This window comes from Sciurus vulgaris (genome assembly GCF_902686455.1).
Source record: "Sciurus vulgaris genome assembly, chromosome: X".
In the NCBI taxonomy this organism is placed as follows: Eukaryota; Metazoa; Chordata; class Mammalia; order Rodentia; family Sciuridae; genus Sciurus; species Sciurus vulgaris.
Genome location: NC_136471.1, coordinates 106524021 through 106549580, shown reverse-complemented (window position 1 = coordinate 106549580; position 25560 = coordinate 106524021). Strand labels below are relative to the sequence as shown.

The window sequence follows — 25560 nt, the reverse complement described above, 5'->3', positions numbered from 1 at the left end:
GAGGCTATCTTTTTTCTAGTGTCTGTTTTTGGCACTTTTGTCTAGTATGAGATCACTTTATTTATGTAGGTTTGTCTCTGTTTCTTCTATTCTGTACGGTTGGTCTTCATGTCTGTTTTAGTGCTGTTTTGTTACATTAGCTCTGTAGTATAATTTAAGGTCTGGTATTGTGATGCCTCCTGCTTCACTTCTCTCACTAAGGATTGCTTTGGGTCTTATGGGCCTCTTATTCTTACAAATGAATTTTATGACTACTTTTTCAATTTCTATGAAGAATATCATTGGAATTTTAATAGGAATTGAGTTAAATCTGTACAGTACTTTTGGCAGTATTGGCCATTTTGACGATATTAATTCTGCCTATTCAAGAACATGGGAGATCTTTCCATCTTCAAAGCCATCTTCAATTTCTTTCTTTAGAGTTCTGCAGTTTTCATTGTAGAGGTCTTTCACCCTTTTGCTTAGATTGATTTCCACATTTTCCTTTGAGGCTATCATGAATGGGATAGTTGTCCTAATTTATCTTTTAGCTGATTCATCATTGTTGTATAGGAATGCAATTGATTTATGGGTGTTGATTTTATATACTGCTACTTTGCTGAATTAATTTATGAATTCTAGAAGGTTTCTGGTGGCATTTTGGGGTGTTCTAAATATACAATCATGTTGTTGGCAAATAGGGGTAGTTTGAGTCTTCTTTTCCTATTTGTATCTCCTTAATCTCTTTCTTTTGTCTAAGTGCAATGGCTAGGGTTTCAGACTATGTTGAACCAAAGTGGTGAGTAAGGGCATCCTTGTCTTGTTCCACTTTTTAGAGGGAATGCTTTCAATTTTTTCTCCATTGACAATGATGTTGGCCTTAGGTTTAGAATATATAGCTTTTACAATGTTGAGGTATGTTCCTCTTTTCCCTAGTTTTTCTAGTGCTTGGAGCATGAATGGATGTTGTGTTTTGTGAAAAGGCTTTTTCTTCATCTATTGAGATATTCATGTGATTCTTGTCCTTAAGTCTATTGATGTGATGAATTATATTTTTTCATTTACACATGTTAAACCAACCTTGCATCCCTGGGATGAACCCACTTGATCATGGTAACTATCTTTTAAATACATATTTTATGCAATTTTCCAGTGTTTCATTAAGAATTTCTGTCAGGGACATTGGTCTGAAGTTTTCTTTCTTTGATGAATCTAGGTTTAGTTTTGGTACCAGGGTGATATGAACTTCATAGAATGGGGGCGTAGAAGAATTCACAACTTTTCTATTTCATGGAACAATTTGAAGAAGATTGATGTTAATTCTTCTTTGAAGTTCTGGTAGAACTTGACTGAGAATCCATCTGGTCCTGAGCTTTTATTTGTTGGTGGGCTTTTGACGGTGTCATCGATTTTATTGCTTGAAATTAATCTGCTTAAATTTTGTATATTCTCCTGATTCAATTTGGATAGATTATTTGTCACTATGAATTTGTCAGTGTCTTCAAGATTTTCTGTTTTATTGGAGTATATATTTTGAAAATAATTTCTGATTCTCATCTGTATTTCAGTAGTGTCCATTGTGATATTTCATTTTTCATCACAAATTTTATTAATTTTGGTTTTCTCTCTCTTTGTTAGCTTGGCTAAGATTTTATCAGTTTCAAAGAACCCAACATTTTGTTTCATTGATTTTTTTGAATTGTTCTTTTGTTTCAATTTCATTGATTTCAGCTCTGATTTTAATTATTTCCTGTTTTCTAATGCTTTTGGTGTTGATTTTTTCTTATTTTTTGAGGATTTTGAGATGTATATTTAGATTATTTGTTGAGTTTCTATTATTTTAATGAAAGAGCCCAATGCAGTGAACTTTTCTCTTAGAACTGCCTTCATAGTATCCCAGAGATTTCAATATGTGTGTTGCTATTCTCGTTTACATCTAAGTATTTTTTATTTCATCCCTGATTTCTTCAAATAGCTATTGGTTATTCAACAGCATATTATTTATTCTCCAGGTATTAGAGTAGCTTCTATTTTTAAATTTATCATTGATTTCTGATTCCATTCCATTATGATCTGATAGAATTCAAGATATCTCTATTTTTCTGTTATTACTAGGAGTTTCTTTGTGGCCCTAGATATGACCTATTTTAGAGAAGGATTCATGTGCTCCTGAGAAGAGAGTGTATGCAGTCTTCAGTGAATGAATTATTCTATGTATTTCTGTTAAGTCTAAATTATTAATTGTAATTTTTAGTTCTGTAGCTTCCTTATGGAGTTTTTGTTTGGAAGATCTATCCAGTAGTGAGAGAGGTGTGTTAGTCACCCAGTATTTTTGTGTTGTGGTCTGTTTGCCTCTTGAAATTGAGAAGGGTTTGTTTCATTTATGTAGATGTTCCACTATTTGGAGCATAAATAGTTATGATTGTTATGTCTTATTGATGTATATTTCCTTTAAGCAGTATGAATTGTCCTCCTTTCTTTCTTCTGATTAACTTTGGCTTGAAGTTCACTTTATCTGATGTGAGGATAGAAGCCCCTGGTTGTTTTTATGAGATCTATGTGAATGATGTGTTTTTTTTTTTTTTTTTTCCTATCCTTATGTCTTCAGTCTTCAGATATCTTTGTCTATGAGGTGAGTCTTTTGGAGAGAGCATATTGTTGGGTCTTGTTTGTAAATCCAAATTCTCTATCTTTTGATTGATGAGTTTGGGCTGTTTATATTCAATGTTCTTATTGAGATATGTTTTTTATTCCCTGTAATTTTGAGTTATTCCTGGTTTTTAATTTGAATTAAACTATTAAACTGTTAATCCTTTGATTAACTGTTAAATTGTTAATCCTTTGATTAACTATTCTTCTAATTTAGTTCCTCCCTTTGCTGGTTTTTACTTTCAGTTTTCATTTCTTCCTCACGAAATATTTTATTGAGTATGTTTTGTAGTATAGGCTTTCTAGTTGTAAATCTTTAACTTCTATTTATCATGGATGGTTTTTATTTCATTGTCAGTTCTGCAGCTCAGTTTTGCTGGGTATAGTCTTCTTGGTTGGCATCCATTTTCTTTCAGAGCTTGGTACATATTATTATTCCAAGACCTCCTAGCTTTGAGGGTCTGGGTTGGGAAGTCAGCTGAGATCTGGATTGGCCTCCTTTTAAATATGACCTATTGCATTATTCTGGCAGCCTTTAAAGTTCTATCATTTTTTAAATTTCATTTTTATTGTAAACAAATGGGATACATCTTGTTTCTCTGTACATGAAGTAGAGGCATACCATTTGTGTAGTCATACATTCACATAGGGTAATAGTTTTTGATTCATTCTGTTATTTTTTTCTTGCCCCACCCCTCCCACCCCTCTTATCCCTCTCTAGAGTCCCTCTTTCCTGCATTCCTGCCCCCTTCCCACCCACTATCTGTGTCATCATCTGATTATCAGTGAGATCATTTGTTCTTTGGTTTTTTGAGATGGGCTTATCTCACGTAGTGTGATATTCTCCAACTGCATCCATTTGCCTGCAAATGCCATAATTTTATTATTCTTGATGGCTGAGTAATATTCCACAGTTTCTTTATACATTCATCAATTGAAGGACATCTAGGTTGGTACCACAATCTAGCTATTGTGAATTGAGCAGCTATGAATATTGTTGTGACTGTTTCTCTGTAGTATGCTGATTTTAAGTCCTTTGGGTATAGGCCAAGGAGTGGGATAGCTGGGTCAAATGGTGGTTCCATTTCAGGTTTTCTAAGGAATCTTCACACTGCTTTCCAGAGTGGCTGCACTAATTTGCAGCCCCACTAGCAATGTATGAGTGTACCTTTTCCCCCACATCCTCTCCAACACCTATTGTTGCTGTGTTCTTGACCATCACCATTCTAATTGGGGTGAGATGGAATCTTAGGGTAGTTTTGATTTGCATTTCTCTTATTACTAAAGATGTTGAACATTTTTTCATATATCTGTTGATTGCTTGTAGATCTTCCTCTGTGAAGTGTCTGTTCATTTCCTTAGACCATTTGTTGATTGGGTTATTTGTATTCTTGGTATAGAGTTTTTTGAGTTCTTTATATATTCTGGAAATTAGAGCTCTACCTGAAATATGAGTGGAAAAGATTTTCTCCCACTCTGTAGTCTCTCTCTTTGCATTGCTGATAGTTTCCTTTGCTGAGAGAAAGCTTTTTAGTTTGAATCCATCCCAGTTGTTGATTCTTGCTTTTATTTCTTGTGCTATGGGAGTCCTGTTAAGGAAGTCTGATCCTAAGCCAACAAGTTGAAGATTTGGACCTACTTTTTCTTCTAAAAGATGCAGGGTCTCTGGTCTGATTTCAAGGTCCTTGATCGATTGGGAGTTGATTTTTGTGCAGGCTGAGAGATAGTGATTTAGTTTTATTCTGTTGCACATGAATTTCCAGTTTTCCCAGCACCATTTGTTGAAGAGGCTATCTTTTCTCCATTGCATATTTTTGGCACCTTTGTGTACTATGAGAAAATTGTATTTATTGGGGTTTGTGTCCGTGTGGTCTATTCTGTACCATTGATCTACCTGTCTATTTTGGTCCCAATACCATGCCATTTTTGTTACTATTGCTTTGTAGTAGAGTTAAAGATCTGGTATTGCGATACCCCCTGCTTCGCTCTTTCTACTGAGGATTGCTTTAGCTATTCTGGGTTTCTTATTCTTCCAGATGAATTTCATAATTGCTTGCTCTATTTCTGTAAAGTACATCATTGGGATTTTAATTGGAATTGCATTGAATCTGTATAGCACTTTTGGTAGTATGGCCATTTTGACAATATTAATTCTGCCTATCCAAGAACATGGGAGATCTTTCCATGACCTAAGGTTTTCTTTAATTTCTTTCTTCAGTGTTCTGTAGTTCTCATTGTAGAGGTCTTTCACCTCTTTTGTGAGATTGATTCCCAAGTATTGTATTTTTTTTCGATGCTATTGTGAATGGGGTAGTTTTTGTAACTTCTCTTTTTGAAGATTCATCACTATGTATAAAAATGCATTGGATTTATGAGTATTGATCTTATATCCTGCTACTTGACTGAATTCACTCATGAGTTCTAATAGTTTTCTGGTGGAATTTGCAGGTTTCTCTAAATATATAATCATGTCATCAGCAAATAGGGATAGTTTGAGTTCTTCTTTTCCTATTCGTATCCCTTTAATTTCCTTGAGACCAAGGAAATTGGTCTGTCTAATTGCTCTGACTAGAGTTTCGAGGACAGTGTGGAATAGAAGCAGTGAAAGAGGGCATACCTGCCTTGTTCCAGTTTTTAGGGGGAATGCTTTCAGTTTTTCAGCATTTAGAATGATATTGGCCATGGGCTTAGCATAGATGGCCTTTACAATGTTAAGGAATGTTCCCATTATCCCTATTTTTTCCAGTATTTTAAGCACGAAGGGATGCTGTATTTTATCAAATGCTTTTTCTGCATCTATCACAATAATCATGTGATTCTTGACATTAAGTCTATTGATATAGTAAATCACATTTATTGATTTCCGGATGTTGAACCAACCTTGCATCCCTAGGATAAAACCCACTTGATTGTGGTGCACTATCTTTTTAATATGTTTTTGTATGCGATTTGCTAAGATTTTGTTGAGAATTTTTGCATCAATGTTCATTAAGGATATTGGTCTGAAATTTTCTTTCCTCGATGTGTCTCTGTCTGGTTTAGGTATCAGGGTGATATTGGCTTCATAGAATGAGTTTGGGAGGGTTCCCTCCTCTACTATTTCATGGAATACTTTGAGAAGTATTGGAATGAGCTCTTCTTTAAAGGTTTTGTAGACCTCGGCTGAGAACCCATCTGGTCCCAGACTTTTCCTTGTTGGTAGGCTTTTGATGACCACTTGTATTTCATTACTTGTAATTGATCTATTTAAATTGTGTCCTCGTCGTTCAGTTTAGGTAATTCATATGTCTCTAGAAATCTGCTGATGTCTTCGAGATTTTCTATTTTGTTGGAGTATAGATTTTCAAAGTAGCTTCTAATTATGTTTTGTATTTCAATCGTGTCTGTTTTGATATTTCCTTGTTCATTCCGAATTTTAGTATTTGGGTTTTTTCTCTTCTTCTCTTTGTTTGTGTGCCTAAGGGTTTATCAATTTTGTTTATTTTTTCAAAGAACCAACTTTTTATTTTGTCAATTTTTTCAATTGTTTCTTTTGTTTCAATTTCATTGATTTCAGCTCTGATTTTAACTATTTCCTGTCTTCTACTACTTTTGGTGTTGCTCTGTTCTTCTTTTTCTAGGGCTTTGTGCTATAATGTTAGGTCATTTATTTATTGATTTTTTCTTTTATTATTGAATGCACTCCATGCAATAAATTTTCCTCTAAGAACTGCTTCTTAGTCTCCCCTAGATTTTGATATGTTGTTTCTTTGTTCTCATTTACCTCTAAGAATTTTTTAATTTCCTTCCTGCTATCTTCTGTTATCCATTCATCATACAATAGCATATTATTTAATCTCCAGGTGTTGGAGTAGTTTCTGTTTTTTACTCTGTCATTTATTTCTAATTTCAATCCATTATGATCTGATAGAATACAAGGTACTATCTCTATCTTCTTGTATTCGCTAACAGTAGCTTTGTGGCATAATAAATGGTCTATTTTAGAGAATCATCCATGTGCTGCTGAGAAGAAAGTGTATTTGCTCTTTGTTGGATGGTATATTCTATAAATGTCCGTTAAGTCTGAATTATTGATTGTGTTTTGAGATCTATATTTTTCTTGTTCAATTTTTGTTTGGAGGATCTTTCCAGTGGTGAGCAAGGTGTGTTAAAATCACCTAGTATTAGTGTGTTGTGGCCTATTTCATTTCTAGCATTGAGAATGATTGTTTGACATATATGGATGAGCCACTATTTGGGGCATAGATATTTATGATTGCTATGTCTTGTTGATTTATGCTTCCCTTAAGCAGTATGAAATGCCCTTCTTTATCTCTTCTGACTATCTTTGGCTTGAAGTCCACATTATCTGATATGAGGATGGAAACCCTACTTATTTATGCAGTCTGTGTGAGTAATATGTTTTTTCCCATCCTTTCACCTTTAGTCTGTGGTAATCTCTTTCTATGAGATGAGTCTCTTGTAGGCAGCAAATTATTGGATGTTTCTTTTTAATCCAATCTGCCAGTCTATGTCTTTTGATTGATGAGTTCAGGCCATTAACATTCAGGGTTATTATTGAGATATGATTTGTATTCCCAGTCATTTGGCTGATTCTTTTTTGACATGACTTGATTTCTCCTTTATTTGGTTGTTCCTTTAGGGTAGTTCCTCCCTTTCCTGGTATACATCATTGTTTTTCATCTCTTCCTCATGGAATATTTTGCTGAGAATGTTCTGTAATGCTGGCTTTCTTTTTGTAAATTCTTTTAGCTTTTGTTTATCATGGAAGGATTTTATTTCATCATCAAATCTGAAGGTAAGTTTTGCTGGGTATAAGATTCTTGCTTGGCATTCATTTTCTTTCAGGGCTTGAAAAATGTTGTTCCAGGCCCTTCTAGCTTTTAGGGTCTGGATTGAAAAATCTGCTGATATCCGTATTGGTTTCCCCCTAATGTAATTTGATTCTTTTCTCTCGCAGACTTTAAAATTCTGTCTTTATTTTGTACATTAGGTATTTTCATTATAATGTGCCTTGGTGTGGGTCTATTGTAATTTTGTGTATTTGGAGTCCTGTAAGCCTCTTGTACCTGGTTTTCCATTTCATTCTTCAGATTTGGAAAATTTTCTGATATTATTTCATTGAATAGATTGTTCATTCCTTTGGTTTGTTTCTCTAAGTCTTCCTCAATCCCGATAATTTTCATGATATCCCATAGTTCTTGTAGTTTCTGTTCATGATTTCTTACTGTCTTCTCTGTTTGGTCAACTTTGTTTTCAAGATTAAATATTTTTCTTCAATGTCTGAGGTTCTGTCTTCCAGGTGTTCTCTCCTGTTGGTTATGCTTTCTATGGAGTTTTTAATTTGGTTTATTGTTTCCTTCATTTCAAGGATTTCTGTTTTTTTTTTTTCAATATCTCTAACTCTTTATTTAAATGATATTTTGCTTCCTGTATTTGATCTTTTAACTGTTGATTGGTGCGATCATTCAATTTCTGCATTTGCCCTTTCATCTCTTCCTTCAATGCCTGCATTTGCTCTTTTATCTCCTCATTTGTTTCCCTGATCATTTTGATTATGTACATTCCACACTTCCTTTCTGACATTTCTTCTTCCATGCTGTCATTGGAATTTATTGTTGTAGCATCTAGGTTTGTTTGGGACATTTTCTTCCCTTGTTTTCTCATATTGTTCAGGTATCTATCCCTCTAGTAGTGAAACTCTGGGATATTGCAGATTTCCTCTATTGACTAATATTGTCTGTAGATTTCTAATAACTCACCTCTTAGCCTTCAGTAGCCTGAAGTCTTAGAGGAACTTGATAATGCGGTGCTCCACTAGGAAGCTGGCCTTCTACAGGTGGTGGCCTTCAAATGGGGTATATTCCCTGGTGGCTCTGAGTTGGTCCCAAGTCTTTTAATACCACCTCTTTTTGGCTCCTGGGTCTTGTCAAACATTTTCTAGCCTCCTGTAGGTGTCTCAGGAAGGGAGTTGCCCTTCCAATGATGATGGCCACACCCTCAGCAGTAATTCAAAATGCCTGCAGCAGCCTATAAAGAAGCCTCTGGCTAACTCCGTGATGGCAACAAACCTTGGCGTGGTCGGCAGGGTGGGTTGTTCTGTGGTGGCCTCTGTATTTGACCTGGTGGTTGGGCTGGTTGGTGCCTGCCTGCTACCTCCGCGATGCAAGCGGCCTGACTTGCCCGTCAGCTTGCTCCACAATCCAACCAACCAGTGATGGCACCAAGCTAGGTGCAGGGGTCAGGCGGGGTCACTCAGTTATGACGTCTGTCCTTGGCCTGCTGGCTGGTCGGGTTAGCTGCCTGCCGCTTACCTCCACGATGTAGGTGGCCTGGCTGAGCCTCCAGCTCACTCCATGACTGTGGCTAACCAGTGATCTCTATCATTCTTTATGCTAGGCATTTTCATAATACTGTATGTTGGTGTGGATCTGTTGTAATTTTGTATATTTGAGGTCCTGTAAGCCTCAAGTATACAAATTTATTTGGTTTTCCATTTCTCTTTTAAGATTTGGGAAATTTTCTGAAAATGTTTCATTTAAATGATTGTATATTCCTTTGGTTTGTATCTCTGAGCCTTCATCTAGTCTAATAATTTTTAAGTTTTGTCTCTTCATATTATCCCAAATTTCTTGGAAATTTGGTTTGTGGTCTCTTAACAACTTTTATCCATGGTCAACTTTATATTTAAGATTATATATTCTTTTTAGCCTTTTCCCATCCCCCAAAGATGACAATAGGTATTGAAAAAGATAAGGTAGAGATGACACACTAAATATTACAAGCAGCTCACTTTAGTTTAGGTGAATTGTAGGAATTAGCATTTTCTCCCAACACAACTGGGGAGATCTCTAAGAACTGATCATGGAATCATTTAAATCATATTGGATATCCCACTTTATCTGAGATGAGTCATTATAGAATGCATTAATGCTGTTCCAGGATTTCACTCTGACACCTCCCTACAGCTTCCATATGCCAATAGCACATCCTTCAATACTAGTCAGGAAACATAGGAGGAAGAGTTTAAATTGTTCCATCTCAGAGTCTCTCACTTAGTGTAAGCATACATATTCTTACAAAAACTCAAATCCACCAGTGAAATGTTTTATCATTCACAATAAGAGCATCCAAAATGAGGAAAATGTTTTTATATGCTTTCTGTTACCTCATCTGTAAAATGGAGATAATGATAATGCCTACTTTATAGGGCTACTGTAACATTTAAAAGATGTAGTACCTTAAAGTCATATTATGCAACTTTTTAATTTTATTTTACTTTTTGTGGTGCTAGACATCAAATCCTGGACACAGCATGCTTGGCAAATGCTCTGCCACTGAGCTACATTCCCAGCCTCCTTAAAATCATATTAGAATAGAAGAGCTTCAGGTCTAGTAAGTGTTCAGTAAATGTTATCTATTATTAATAAATTAGGCTTATGTTAATCATGTTATGTATTTCTGATTTCATTAATCACTTTTGACAACTCTTCTATTTGGCAGTAGAGAGTTGGTTTAAAATTCATCATTGAGTATTTGTTCAAATTATATATTTCATTAATATTTTACTATCCCTTAGGATTTTTCCCAAGCTTTATATAGGAACTTACTGACTCTAATTCTTTATTTGTAGATTTTTAATAATCTTTAAATTTTATGAGTGTGTGTATACTATGCACACACATATATGAAGAGAGAGAAAGTAAGGAGAGAGAAAGCATTGCTTTTTGCAGCTTTGGTCTGGCAAGCTCATTGATAGATTTAATAATACAGCAATAAAATGTCACTGTCATTTCTGGGCATTTTGCCCATTCATACTGCCAGTAGTACCCAACAAAGTTATAGAAACTTGATTTTGGATTTAAACTAAAAAGTAAAATGAAAGTGGTTGTAATAACTGATTAGAGTTGAGTTCCTTGAGTTCTTTCCACTTCTGCACATTATTACAGAGTAATGAAACATTTAAAAATTTTTATTTTCAAAATAGTTTCCTTCTTTAACCATATTGCGGCTGTCTTGCTGGCTATAGTGGTACATAATAGATTACTTTAATGGAAAAGATAGATAATGCGTACACTGAGCCTTTTGCATGAGTACATTTTCCATCTCCAAAGTAGATGAATTCTCATAATTGAATAGAAGCTTAAATTCTTTTAATATTGTAATCCTTAAACAGGAGGAGAAAGAATGCAGTTACAATTATTAGGCTTTTACTTAATACAGTCTTAATTTGTGGAATATGCAGAAAAGAGTGTGTAGTTTTTAAATCATAATTTGTTCTTCCAATGAGCAGTAAGCTATATGACTAATGATAGTCTTTTCCACTAACAGACCTCTGGGCACTAATTTTAATTTGTCAATTTAAGTTAATTTTCATGTGCTAGAGGAAATTTGAAGGTTCAGTTTATTTCCGCTTGACTTTTAAATCAAGAAATAAGACACACATGGATAGAGGCCCACAAACATAGTCCCACATATGTATCCATGTATACCAAGTATACACCTGTGTAGCCACCACTAGAAATAGAACAATAAAATAGCATCCCAGAGTCCTATCCTTCTCTTTACCTTCCAAGAAGACAACCATTATCCTAAATTATAACATCATAGTTTGGTTTTGCATGTTTCTGAACTTTATATAGGGAGAATTTTACAGTTTACATTTCTTTGTGATGAATCATTTTGATCAGTATTATGTTCATGAGATTCATACACTTATTTGCATGTAGGCAGTTATTTTATTTTAATTTCCATTTCATTTTTTTTGATACCAGGATTGAACCTGGGGACATTTAACTACTAAGCTAAATCCCCAGTCCTTTTTATTTTTCAGTTTTGAGACAGGATCCCAATAATTTGCTTAGGGCCTCACTAAATTGCTGAGGCTGGCTTTGAGCTTACAGTCCTCCTTCCTCAGCCTCCTGAGCTGCTGGGTTTATAGGAGTGGGCCACTGCACCTGGCTGGCATAGTTATTTTTAATGCTTTATACTAGGTCATTGTATGAGTATACAATTGAGTATCCATTTTACTGTTAAAAGATATTTGCATGTTTCCTAGATTTTCCCATTATGGATAATGCTGCTGTGAAAATTTCGTCTTTTGGTTTGTATTTCTGAAATACATATACGTAAGAGTAACACTGCTAGATCATAAGATAGAAATGCAATCCGTTTTAAGATATATTTCCAATTTGTGAAGGCATGTTTGTCAATTTCCACAAGCAGTACCCAAATGGTTCAGTTCTTTACATCTAAAAAAAAAAAAGAAAGAATATATATATATATATATATATATATATATATATATATATAATCAGTCTTTTCAGTATTGACTCCGCCATTGGGTGTGGTATGAATGAATTGGCATTTTGTTCCTATGTCTGCTGTATCTTGTTTTTTTTTCATCAAGCATTTCCTTTTATGGCAAGTATTGTAAACTATGATGCATGAACTTTAAGATTCTTTACAAGTGCTTAAGGGATTCCACAGATATTTGATTTAATTTTCTACTAAAAATACACGTTGAAATACATATTTTAAATGCAATAAATTAAATTTTAAAGTATGTGATAGATAAGAATTAATATATAGGTTATGCTTCCAATTATGCTTCCATTTGACTTATTTTTGTGCAAAACATATAGTGAAGCTACTTGACCTTCTTAAGTAAAGTATCTTACAAGATGAACTGTTAAAATTGTCGACATTTGAACTACTTATCTGTAAGTAAGAATTCTTTCAATACTCTACAGCCAAGGTAAAAACATAATTGGATGCTAATATAAGACTTTAGTTCCCTAGTCCTTGATTTCAGAGTTTTGTATTTTTCAAGAGTCTAACTTTTCCTCACTGATTGATTTTATAATACATAAATGTAATGATTTTTAACTTACAAAATGAATTCATGCGGATGAAATATTTTTATCCAGTTTTTAAAAATTTTTTAAATTATTTATTTATTTTTAAATTTTTACAGACTGCATTTTGATTCATTGTACACAAATGGGGTACATCATTTCATTTCTATGGTCGTACATGATATGGATGCATACCATTTGTGTAATCATACATGTACATAGGGTAATGATGTCTGTCTCATTCCACCATTTTTCATACCCCCCCTCTGAAGAATGGAGGAACTTTAGATTATGTCTGCTGTATCTTTTAAAAGAATGTTTGTATGTTCTTGTTCATTTGGATTGCTGTTTCATAAGTATCTGTTTATTTTTCATACTTTTAAAAAATTCGATTTTTAAAAATTATTTGTAAGTATTTTGTGTATTTTGTATGTGAATTCTTTGTTGGCTATGTGTATTACAAATATACTCTCCCTAATTTGAGTGTGCTCCAATTTATGAATATTTACCTTAATGTTATTTTGTCTTTTTCTTCCTTATGCATGACAATATCCTCCTTTGTTATTTGTGGGACCTGTGTGTATGCATGTGTATGTGTGTGTGTGCATGTTTTGTCTTTTACTTTTGATGTTTGATTCTCCTTGAATCTACTTGTGTGTAGATATGAGATAAAGGTCAGAAGATATTCTATTTCTCCCTATTTTTTCAATACTAATCTTCTCCATTCCTCTTATGGTGTTTTTCCAAATGACTCCATACTGTTGTGGGTTTATAACCCAATTGATTCAATGCCATTTGTGGAAAATAGCATTCTTCCTATTCCTTCTCTGCTCTATAATGCCTCTTTTCTCTTAAGTCAAATATTCATATTTTTGAGAATTTGTATGGTTTATTCCTTTGATGCATTTGTATTCTGTTGCATCTAAACCAAATTGTCTTAAGTACTATTATTTTATACTTCTTGATATGTAGTAGTATAAGCACTCAAAGTTTGTTGCTTTTCTCTAATGTTTTCTTTTGTCTTTCTACATAAATGTTAGAGTTTTTCCACCATAAAGAAAAGCAAAAGTACTTTCTGATATTTTGATTGTGATTCATCTTTGATCAAATTTTTAAAAATGACAACAATATTCCTCCTTTTACTAAGGTCTTTTCAAGTTTATCTTAGTGATATTTCATAGTTTTCTGTGTATAAATTTTACACATATTTTTGTAGATTCATCCCTGGGTATTTACTGTCTTTTGAAGGTATTGTTAATGGCATTTTTCAATTTTATTTTCTATATTTTTATATGCCATATAAAAATAAAGGTGATTATCATATGCAGATATTTATCAGATAATTTGTTGATAAGGCAATTTACTAATTCTATTTGTACTGGATTTTAAAAATAATTTTGAATAATATGTCATCTTTAAATAATGACTGTTTCTCTCCCTTTCCAATGTTTACACGTTTGATTTTTATTCATTTATTTATTTTTTGCAGTGCTGGGTATTGAATCCCAGGCCTTGTGCTTGAAGGCAAGCACTCTTCCAACTGAGCTATATCCCTTTGATTTTCTTTTTCTGCTTTACTATCTTTACATGGATCTTCAGTTAAATATAGAATAGCAGGCATCCTATTGGTCAGTCTTATGGGAAAATCTTTCAACATTTTACCATTGGGTTCAAGTTTTGCTTTACGCTTCTTATGAAAACTTGACTAGGTTATGAACTTAATTTTTATTTCTACTACATATGTATTTTCAAGTTGGAGAGATATTTAATTTTTAAACAATAGATTTCCTTGTGACTTTGACCCAAGCAACATGTTTTCCATTTTCCAATGTAATTTACTTTACAAATATTATTTAGAAATTCCACAAGATAATTATACTGTTGCTATTCAATGTAATTTCATTAAGGTCAAAGATAATAATCCCCTTTGAAATTTTTTGACATTTGTTTATTGGCCAGCATTTAATTAGTTTTTATAAGAATTTCAGCTTGAAAATATTGTATTTTCATTTTATATGTATCAAATATTATTTTCCATGTAATTATATTAAAACATGTTTGATTATTATGCTCAAGTAGTATGTTTATTTATTCTTAAATTGTTTACCAATTAATATGCTGAATTTTAAAAAATATTTACTTATATTTGTATACTCTAACAATTTAGTCAGTTTTACTTCATACATTATTGAGGTTGTTACCATGAGCCTTCACATGTGTAATTAAAACATATTCATGGTATATTGAAACTTTTATGCCTATGAAATTACTTTTATACCTAGTGATACCTTGTGCTCTAAATGCTACTTTGCTTCCAGGAATATAGGTCTATTCATTTTCTTCTAGTTAATATTTACAGAACATTTTTAACTGATATAAAAAGTAGTACATATTAGTAGGTACCATGTAATGTTTGATACATGTATACATGGTGTAATGTTTAAGTCAGGTAAAACAATCTACTCAAACACTTTTCATTTTTTTGTGTTGAAAACTTTTCAAATCATTTCTTCTAGCTTTTTTTGAATTTTATGGTACAAAATTATTATCTATGGTCACCATACTACACAATAGTGTTCTGGAGCTTCTTGCTCCAACTATAATTTAGTACCCAGTGTTTAATCTTTCCTCACCCCTCACCCTGCTTTCCCTGGCCTCTGGTAACCACTATTCTACTCTCAACTTCTATGAGATCAGCATTTTTAAATTTTGCATACAAGTGAGATCATGCCATACTTATCTTTCTGTGCCTGAGTTATTTCACTTAATATAATTATCCTCAATTATATCCATGTTTATATAATCTCCAGTTATATCCAATGACAGGATTTTGTTCATTTTATGCCTGAATAGATTGTGTATATGTACCACAATTTCATTATCCATTCACCTATCAGTTGATTGACATTTAAGTTGTTTCCATTTCCTGGCTATTATAAATAGTGCTGCAAAGAACCTGGGAGTGTAGATGTCTCTTAAACATTCTGATTCCATTTCTTTGGATTTATCTCCAGGAATGGGATTAACCTATATTTCAGTGCATTAACTCTCTATTTACTTGCTTTAATCTACTATTCAACTGAACCATTCATTTCTCAACTTTATTAATTCCATTTTTTATTTCTAAATTTTACACTTGGTTAATTTTTAGGTAATTTATAACTCAGTGAAATTCTCAATCTGGAACATAGTACATGCAGTTAATTTAAAATCCATGTTTTGCACTTATAGTATCTGGCACTCCTATGTGTCTTGTCTTATGTATTATTTCTTTTTAGTTGGCATTCATCTTAGTCTATGATGGTGTTAATTTTCTCTATAAAGTATTTGCTTCTTCGCTGGTAATTGCTAAGATACACTAGCTTTATTCTATTTAACACTTTTGAGGAAGCTGAGGATCAAAAAAGTCAAGTAACAATTGCAAGGTCACACAGTAAGTGACAGAGCTGAGTTTTGAGCTTAGTAATATTAATCGTATCAATTCAATGTGCTTTCTCCTGTATTATGCTACACAGAACTATAGAACTGCTATTCAAAATCGCTCCTTGGGCACTTGCTATTTGCAAAAATAGATTGAAATTTTATTTACTCCATTTAAAAATTAGAATGCATCACAACCTGAAGTTGAGAGTACAGTATCTTATTTAAACAAGAGAGGGATGTGTGGATCAATAGATCTCTCAAATATATATTTTAAATGAGAATCCCTACTCATTTGGATCATGTACAGGCTATGCCCTTGTAAGCATTAAAACACAAATATCAAGAAAAGGTGTGTAAATTATTTTCGTATATGCATGCATTGTGAAGTTTGAAATCTTCCCTGGCAACTATTATAGAACTTGTGTCTATAGCATATAAAATTGAGCTTAATTAGTTTAAATCACAGCTAGAAGGCAATGAATCCAGGAATCAATCTCTATTCTCTTTCTCAAATTCAGTTTATTCACAATCCAATAATTCTGACTTGACATTTGCAACATTTAGTAGTAATGTGTGTTCAAGCAAGATCCTAGAAATCTATGGGGATGTTTAAAACTCAAATTGCAACTAATAAACAGTAACTGACTGAAGTGTGTTTTGGAATTCCTTTTCTTTTTTTTAGATATTTGAACATTTTTATGTTAATTTATTTTTTAATATGATCTTTTTAGATATATTTGACAGTAGAGTGTATTTTGACATATTATACATACATGGAGTGTAACTCATTCTAATTAGGAATTTCTTATGTAGTTGATTTTAATAGGATTTTATTTAGTCATTGAGCATGTTTTTGTTTCACAGTGTAAAATTTCAAAACCAATTTTAACTTAAAGTCTTTTCCCCATAGGGATGTACAAAAAATACAATTCTACTCATCAACCTCATCATCCAAGAAATTTGCCAGACACAATGATTTTACCAAATATAATAAGACTATTTATGATGTGCTGCTCCACTTGAGTGGAAGAATGCCACCTGGAATTAATTTAAGTCAGTCTTTACCCATGGATAACACTGAAAGGGTGATTCAACTTCATTCGCAACATTCCTCACTTCTGGAATTTCTCAAGTAAGAGCATGGTTGTGCTTAATTTAAGCATCTAATTACAACTTGGGTGGATGGATAGATAAATAGGCAGATAGATTGATAGACTGACTTTGAAATTATTTGTATTTTAACCAAATATTTATTGTTATACACCCTGTAATATACATCATAGAAAAAGACATACTAGTTAATAGAAAATAATCATTCCATGATCTTTTGCATTTATAATCTAAGGCAGTCATTCTCAAATTTTATCATGCATCCAAATCACTGGTAGGACTCGTTAAAACAATTTGCTGGCCCTTACCTATGGAGTTTATGATGCTATTTGGCATTTATAACAAGTTACAAGATAATGCTGATAGTTCTGGTCTATGACCGTCTTTTTAAAATTCTGATCTATTGCACATATATCATATGCAAGCACTGAACAAAAAAGGGCTGAAACCAATAATCTTTGTTCCTCAGATAAGTGTTAATATATTATAGATACTGTGAACTTTTCATTTCCATTAATGGAATCTTGAATATTATAATAGTAGGCAGGTGAAAAGTTTCACAAATGGTTAGTATAAAACTAAGGGAGAAAATACTTGTCATCATATTGTCTACATTCCTCTACAGGGATTGAATGGCAAATGACCAAGAAATAGAAAAGTGGCATACATTAAAAGTCTGAGAGGAGGGCTGCTGAATTTATATTGCTTCTTTTGCCTGCATTTATAGCATCCTTGTTCACTAAAATGCCCTATATCCATAGGCAGTGTTATAACTTTCATATTCTTTCATCACCAAAATAGTATTGGTTACTCATAATTATTTATATTATAGTGTTAATTTATTTTGAAATATATTAACGTACTTCTGCATCTTTGTTTATGGAATCTGTCCCACAGTTGGCCAGGGATATTCATCTGTCTTATTGAGGAATAGCAATGAAGGTCAAGTAGACTCTTAGAGCTTGAGTGCAAATGAAAGATTTGACATTCAGTTCTTTTATTTACAAATCAGGATTTTGAGTCTCTCACAGTACTATGTATTGGACATAGTACTGAACAAAATATTTTTTTCATTTATTAGACTCTCAGTGTCATAGTAATAGTTCAAACTGGCTTAGGTTCCTTTTGACTTGGAATGGAGCCAGAAATTTCTAAGTCACTCAAAATGACTTAAGACCCAGGCAGCTTGTCATGGAAGTTTCTGTGATAGAACACTAGAAGGACCTGCCCCACCAAAGAGGAAGAAGAGTGACTAATGCCTGGCCCTGTAGTTACAATATGAATGACAAATGTTTGAGAACAGGAAGTGACAGGAGTCAGTCATGGGGAACCTCTTGATCCTAGATGGGGTTAAGACATACGAGATCCTCATCTCAAACATCAGCAGCATATGATCACATGACAAATAGGTTCCCAGCAGAAAGGGGACATTTTTTAAGAGATCAAGATCAAGAAAAGCAGTAACAGATCTCTGTATGTACAGATACATGTATCCCTCTCTGCTCTCGTATGTTAACCAATTGCATAGCTGATACATGTTCTGAGAGGGCTTGTACAATTTGGGGCCATCTTTTATAAAATAATAAAAAGTTGAAAGTACAAAAATAGATTCATGGCTTTAGAAGGTATCACGAATGTAAAGAAGCCTGGAGTTGAAGCTTTATTTACTTGGCAGTGAATCTACATTTTCCCAAATGCCTTCTTGAATTAGAGATGTGATGCTGAAAGTTTGAGTATTTATCACAAAGAACAGAATTACCTTAACAAGACTGCAGCAGTTATAAGACCAAAAAAAGCCAAAGACACATGAAGATAAAGTTTCCATTTTCTTTCTATTCCTCTACACCTAATCTAGGTGAGAGAATGAGAAAGATTATATCAGTTATAGAAAAATAGCCCAACTGGAATTATGTAAATCAGTTTTAACTTCACTGCCTTATCATTTGGTCAGTTAATCTCATTAATTTATGAGCATCTTAAGAGCAGGAAATCACATCTGATTCATCTAGTATCTTTAAAGCCCAAGATCAAAATGAGGTCAATATCCACTAAATTTCTTTCTTTCTTTCTGCTTTTTTTTTTAAGGTACATCTTTTTTTTTTTTTTTTTTTTTTTTAAGAGCATTATAGTCATACATAGTAGTTGGGTTCATTTTGACACAATCATACATGTGTTGAATTTAGTTTACTTCATTTCAGTCCCCATTCCTACCACCAAAGGCCAAGATCAAAGTTTCGCCAGGTTGTTTCTTCAGAGAACAGTCTGCTTACCTTGCCAAGGATCTCTTATTACTGTATCATCAAATGTTTCTTGTGTACATATGAACCTAGTGTTTCTGTGTGTTCAAACTTCATCTTCTTATTAGGACATTAGCCATATTGGATCAGAGCTCACTCTACTGATCTCTTTTTACATTTGTCGCCTTCTTTAAAGACCCTAACCTAAGTAGAGTCACATTGGGAGATAGTGGGTTTCAACATATGAATTTTTGGGGAGGAAATAATTCAGACAACTACAATATCATATGTGTTGTATTCTAAAAATATTATATAATCAGATGTTATATTTTATAATAGATTTCATATGAGTATATTTGTAATAATCTTAATTTTTCTTGTAATCTGTGCCTTTATGGACTAAATTATACCCCATTCCAAATGCACATCTGGAACCCCTAACCCCCAATATGACTGCATTTGGAGATAAGGTCTTTAAAGAAGTTATTAAGGTTGAAGTATGTTATAAGGGTGGGGCCCTAATCTGGTAGGAATGATATCCTTATGAAAAGAGGAAGAGAGTGTCTTTCTCAAAAATCTTTTGTAAAGACACATTGAAAAGGTGGCCATTTATAAAGAAAGTAAATTTCTGCTATTTTAGCCACTCTGCCTATTGTATTTTGTTAGGGCAGACCACCACAAAGATTAATATCTTTTGATATAATTTTGCTTATTTGTGATCAATAATTTTATAATGTGATTAATTTTAGAGAAAATAAATTTTATTTATAATTTGCATACTCTGAAACTAAAACAGAAGCATAATATGAATAAAATGTACCCCACACTCAAACTATAAAGACATTTATAAGAATGTAAAATTACTATAACTTATTTTTAATTCCATTGAACTTTAAATAAATAGTTCATTCACCAAAAATAAATACATTGAGAAAAAGCAACTTACATCACCTTGTATATAACTTTAAATTAACTTGTGGTTTTTGTTTCCATTATCTTTTAAAACTTCATACCCTTCTTACTAATATATAAGCATTAAGGAATATTATTTAATAGAATTGCATCAAAGAATGAATATAATTCAAAGCAACAATTTAATATGCGATTCTGCAAGAGTGCACTGAAGTGATCTAAAAGAACATGGTTTTTTTAATCAAGTAGATGCAGGCTTATATTCTAGCTCTTTTGTGCTAATGTGACCCTATATAAGGTCAAAAACTATAAAGTCAAGGATGATAATTCCCAAAGTTATGGGATTGATAAAACAGTTCTAAATATCAAATGTGCATTACATGACATAGTATATTATAATTCTTGTTGATTTAAAGGCAATGCAGTATGCTCTAAGGTTGTATTCTTACATTATTCCAATATAATTAGCCATTAGTGATATTCTCAAAACTGTCTCTTGTGATATCATTGTTGCTAAAATAGCTTTTACTTAAGAAAATATTTTTCTATTAGAAATGAATATCCTGCTGACATGAAAATGCCAGAGAACCAGTATTTATAAACTATGTCCTCATGTTCAATAGATAGGATGGGAAGTTTGTGAAATTTTTATAACTTTAAAATATAAGGCACAAAACTTTTCTTTCAATTTGCCACTTCCTACTTTTGATCCTTAAACATTGACTGAATGAGGTAAGCTCAGTAATTCAATAAGGCAAAAGTTTAGATGCATTAATTTCAGCAAGTTATGTGTGCTTAAAACCTAATAAAATATAAATCAAAAGCAAAAAGTTTAAGTACTCATGTAAATCCTTACGATTTCTATGGTTTTGAAACTAAACAATTTTGTGATAGCATCATTATACTCCATGGTACTTGTGATTATTGTGTTATTTTGTTGTGCTCTTGTTGGCATATCTGCCAGTAGTGTTGACATTAACATGGGTTGTTTCTGTTTTGACATTTTATGATGTGAGGATGCAAGTGTGGAAGAATGATTTTGACATTAAAGCTAAGCCATTCAGATTTATTTGCTCTTTATCAGCAAATACATGCCTATCAGGATATGTTGAGTGTGATAAAATTACTTAACATTTAGAAAGTGGCAGTATAGTTAATAAAATTGGGTCATTAATTCAAGATATGTATATATGTTTTATTTTGGAAATAAATATATTAAAATTCAAAATAGTCATAAATGTTATTAGCTTCCCAATTAAATTTGATGACACAGTGGGTGAGGACTTTTATACAAGTGAAATATCACTTTATGCAATATATAAAAATTCATTTTCAGAGAGTGTTAGAATTTTTTAAAAAGCTAATTTTTGAAGATTAAGTTTCAAATTTATAACTCATGGCATGTGAGTTTATTTTGAACACTGTAAATGTGGAAATACATTAGAAAAGCCTAGTGTGTAAAAGTGTAACCAAATAAGTTATTAAAGACAATTCTCTATTAAAAGCTACTAACCAGATATAAAATCTTCTGAAAAACCTAAATGTATTGTCTTATGGATTCATGAAATTAGACCTTGAGATAGATTCAAAATAAAAAAGAAAGCAAGTATTGATAACATAATCAACTTTTAAAATGTATATTTTTCATCCTGACCTTTTACCAAGGTCTACTTTCTGCTAGACACTATATAATACTCAAATGAATGACATATGGTCCCCCTTCTCAAGAAACTCCTGTTTTAATGGTTCCCTCATCATTTTCCTTAAGCTCTCAGTAGCTTTTGATGGAAGTGATCACTTCCTTCTGAAAGCTTGTCTTGGAGGTTTGGGAATGTTGCTCAGCCATTGAGCATTTGCCTAGCATGTGCAAGGCACTGGGTTCAATCCCTAGCACCACACACTGCAACACACAAACATACATGTACACAGACAAAATGACAACAACAAAAACAACAACCCTCATGTGAAATCTTATCTTGGCTTTGGTTACAAGAAAGTATTCAGGGCTGGGGAGATAGCTCAGTTGGTAGAGTGCTTGCCTCACAAGGCCCTGGGTTCAATCCCCAGCACCAAAAAAAAAAAAAAAAAAGTATTCAGTTTCTTCCTGTGTCTCTGAGTGGTCTGCCTTTGTTGCACTGTGCAGGATTTCTAGCTAATAGGAACATTACCTCATTGCATTCTTACATGGGCTTTAGGTTGACAGTACCTGCTGAAAATCAGCGTTACATTAAAATGAAATTTTGTGTACTACTCCAGTAATTCAAATATAATGATTATTTGTCCATGAGGATAGGAATTGTGTGAAAATCAAAGAGAAAGGATGATCGATTTCCAAACAAAGGAGTTTCATGTGGGCAGTATTTCCTCCACTAGCTTAGACTGACCCAGTGACACATCACACTGAACAGCTGCAGAACTCTGCCCCCTGCTTCCATGCCCACAAAAGTTTCCTTCGTAATAGCTCTCGTCTCATTCATCTTTCTATCTTCAAGATTTAAGCTTTTAGCATCATCTTTAAGCCTCCTTTCTCCTTTTTCTTACCCTCACTTCTCAGTAATCAACGGTAAAGTACTGAAAGTGCCTTCTGAATTAAGCATTAGATCCATTCTTCTCTGTGAGATCCCTTATTGATGAGTGGATTTCTATGCCAGTAAATGAGCTAGATCTAAACTCCTAAATCTCTATTTGGAAATAGTTTTGACAAAACTGTACTGGGTTTCTGCAGTGGCTCTGGTGATTATAGACATTAATTTGTGTGAGTTTGCATAAAATTATTTTTAAAACTTTACAGTGAAAAAGTATATATACATATATAAATCTTAATGTGGTAAATTATATACATATATGCATTCATTATTTTAATTGTATTACATAATATAAATATCTACTGCTTCAGATATACATCACACATTTCCATAATAAAAGATTTCCCAATTTTTGCATACTTCTTTTTGAGAAAAATAGGTGATGGATTACCTTATATTGGAGTTTTCTATATTCAGTCTTGTGTCCTGATTCGCATTCAATAAATATTATATGACTAATGATCTATTATTAACTTCGTTGAATTCAAACTTTTTCCAGATTTTTCTTCAATATTGTAATGTTACAATGACAATAAAATGGTTACTGCACTGACTACAAGGATCAAGTCATGATGTAATATTCAGTTAGCTTATAAGGATGGACAAGTATGATTATAGATACTTCATAAGTTCTTACTCATTAATTCAGTTTCTTTAAAGGAAACATCATGTGTACATTTCATTATTAAGGGACGTTTTAAAAATTAATAATTTAAATTTGAAAATTAAAATTCAACAAATATAAAATGTATGACATTAAAATAATTTAATCGAAAGTACAAATGTGTATTATAATATCATAACTTGGGTTTTTCTTTTGTAATTTTAGTGCTCAAGGGGGATATATTTCTCATGTACTGCCAGAATTTCTGCTTGAACCCCAAGATTATAAGAAGTGGCTTGAAATTTCAGTAAGAGAATATAATTTCTAGGCCAATCTACATTTATTATTAAATGTATGAATATTTGGGTTTTTTTTTTTTAAGATTTCACTTTAGAGTTCAGATTTTTATGTGTGAAATATACTAAGGTTTAAGCCTCTTTGGAGTGATCATATTTTTGCATGTCTCTGTGCATTGCTCTAAAAATCTCTATGTGACTCCCATGCAAAAATTATTACATGACTTTTCAGTGCTTGGGGGATTTACAAATAAAAAATGGTGTGAACTTATGTAACTCGTGTTCTTAAAATAAATTTTTATATCTTCCAAATAAAGTATTTCAAGTGACAATTTCACCACCACTTCCCACTTCCTTTCTTCTGTTTTAGGGGAGAATAGCGAGAAGTTAAGCAATAAATGTGTAGTTTTCTTAAAGTATACAATTCACTTTATGAAAACCTATTGAGAAGGGAAATAGATTTTGAGGATTCTGAAGGCTTTTAGGTAAATGTGCTTTAGTTGTGGAACTGTCACTATGCTTACCACATGACATGAGAGGAAAGCAGGTACCTGTTATTTTGCGCCACGCTGAGTTCCTATAGCTAATCCAAAGGGTGTGACTTCACCTGTGCTCAGGTTTCAGGAGAATTTTGCATCTTGTTCTGCTGCTTCTACTACAGAGTGAGCTAATAAATGCATTGAGTGAATAAATCTGTCACTTAAATAAGGGGCTCTATGCTCTGGAAAGTTACCTGTGTTGATAGTTTCTAATATTGGCACATGGGAAACAAGCCCTCTTGATAAATGTATAAAAAGGGCAAGAAAATTTGCTGTTAAAAAAAAAGACTACTATGCTGAATGGTTAAAATTTTAGACATACATTGCCTTGCATTTTTATTTATCTTGTAACATTTTATTTCTTAAAGTCTTCCAGTAATACCATGCCTTTGAGTTCCTGTACATCTAAGGAAAAGAGTTCTGTTATTATAGATATGGATAAGTTTGAAGACTGGAGTAAACGTGCATGGACAGATGTATTTCTTCAAATATACAAGGTAACACTGCCACTCTTATTTGCTGCTCTTTTTCAGTTAATTCACATGAATACTGTTAAATAGTGTTAAAGAAGTATGAGTAATGCTGTTATAAAAGATTTAAAAACACAGTGACTTAAATAAGATTTTTTTTTCTTCCGTATGAAAATATCGAGAATGAGTTGTTCAGTGCTAGGAATTTTCCTTCCATTCTCACTACTAGGCTTTTATCTATGGGTCTAATTTCTCAGAACAAAGAAGAGTAGGTAAAGGAATAATAGAGGGTAAGGAGATACCCTTAAAGGATGTCACCTGAAAAATATGTCATTTTCCTTTCACATACCATTGGGAATTTAGTCATATTATCATGGCTATCTTCAAAGAAAGTTGAGAAATATAATCTGAGAATGGGCAGCTACAAGAATACTCTGGTACTAACTGGAAGAACTAAATGGACAGTACTGAAAATTATATTCTCTACCTCTAATACACTGTAGACTGTAAAGTTTTTCTGGAGTGATTCTCATTAGGATTCACACAGCTATAGTCAAGTCCAGTTTTGATGAGATTCTCAAAATTTACTTCTAGCAAAATTACACTTGCCAGTAGATGAACATGCATAAATTATGTCTTCCCACTCTGTTTTAGTCAGCTTTTTTGCTGCTGTAACTAAAGATCTGACCAGAACAATTTTAGGAGGAAAAGTTTATTTGGGGGCTCATGGTTTCAAAGGTCTCAATCCACAGACGACAGTCTCCTTTCCTCAGGGCTCAAGGCAAGGCTCAACATCATGGCAGAAGAGTGTGGCTCACCTAATGACCAGGAAGCAGAGAGACTCCAGTCTCCAGATACAAAATATAAATACCCCACAGCCACACCCGCAATGAACCACT

General features: G+C 33.0%; 1 protein-coding gene and 1 long non-coding RNA gene across 2 annotated transcripts in view; one reads left to right on the top strand and one right to left on the bottom strand.

The window, feature by feature from the left end:
* The window catches only part of LOC306650734, a 1184502-nt gene that overhangs the window by 691144 nt on the left and 467798 nt on the right, over positions 1 to 25560 (bottom strand). The gene's annotated exons all lie outside the window — the stretch shown is intronic.
* The window catches only part of CFAP47 (cilia and flagella associated protein 47), a 400269-nt gene that overhangs the window by 128971 nt on the left and 245738 nt on the right, over positions 1 to 25560 (top strand). The window contains 3 exon segments of the mRNA XM_079122986.1: positions 16819 to 17040; positions 23582 to 23663; positions 24560 to 24688. Of these exon segments, the coding sequence (XP_078979112.1) occupies positions 16819 to 17040; positions 23582 to 23663; positions 24560 to 24688 (433 nt within the window).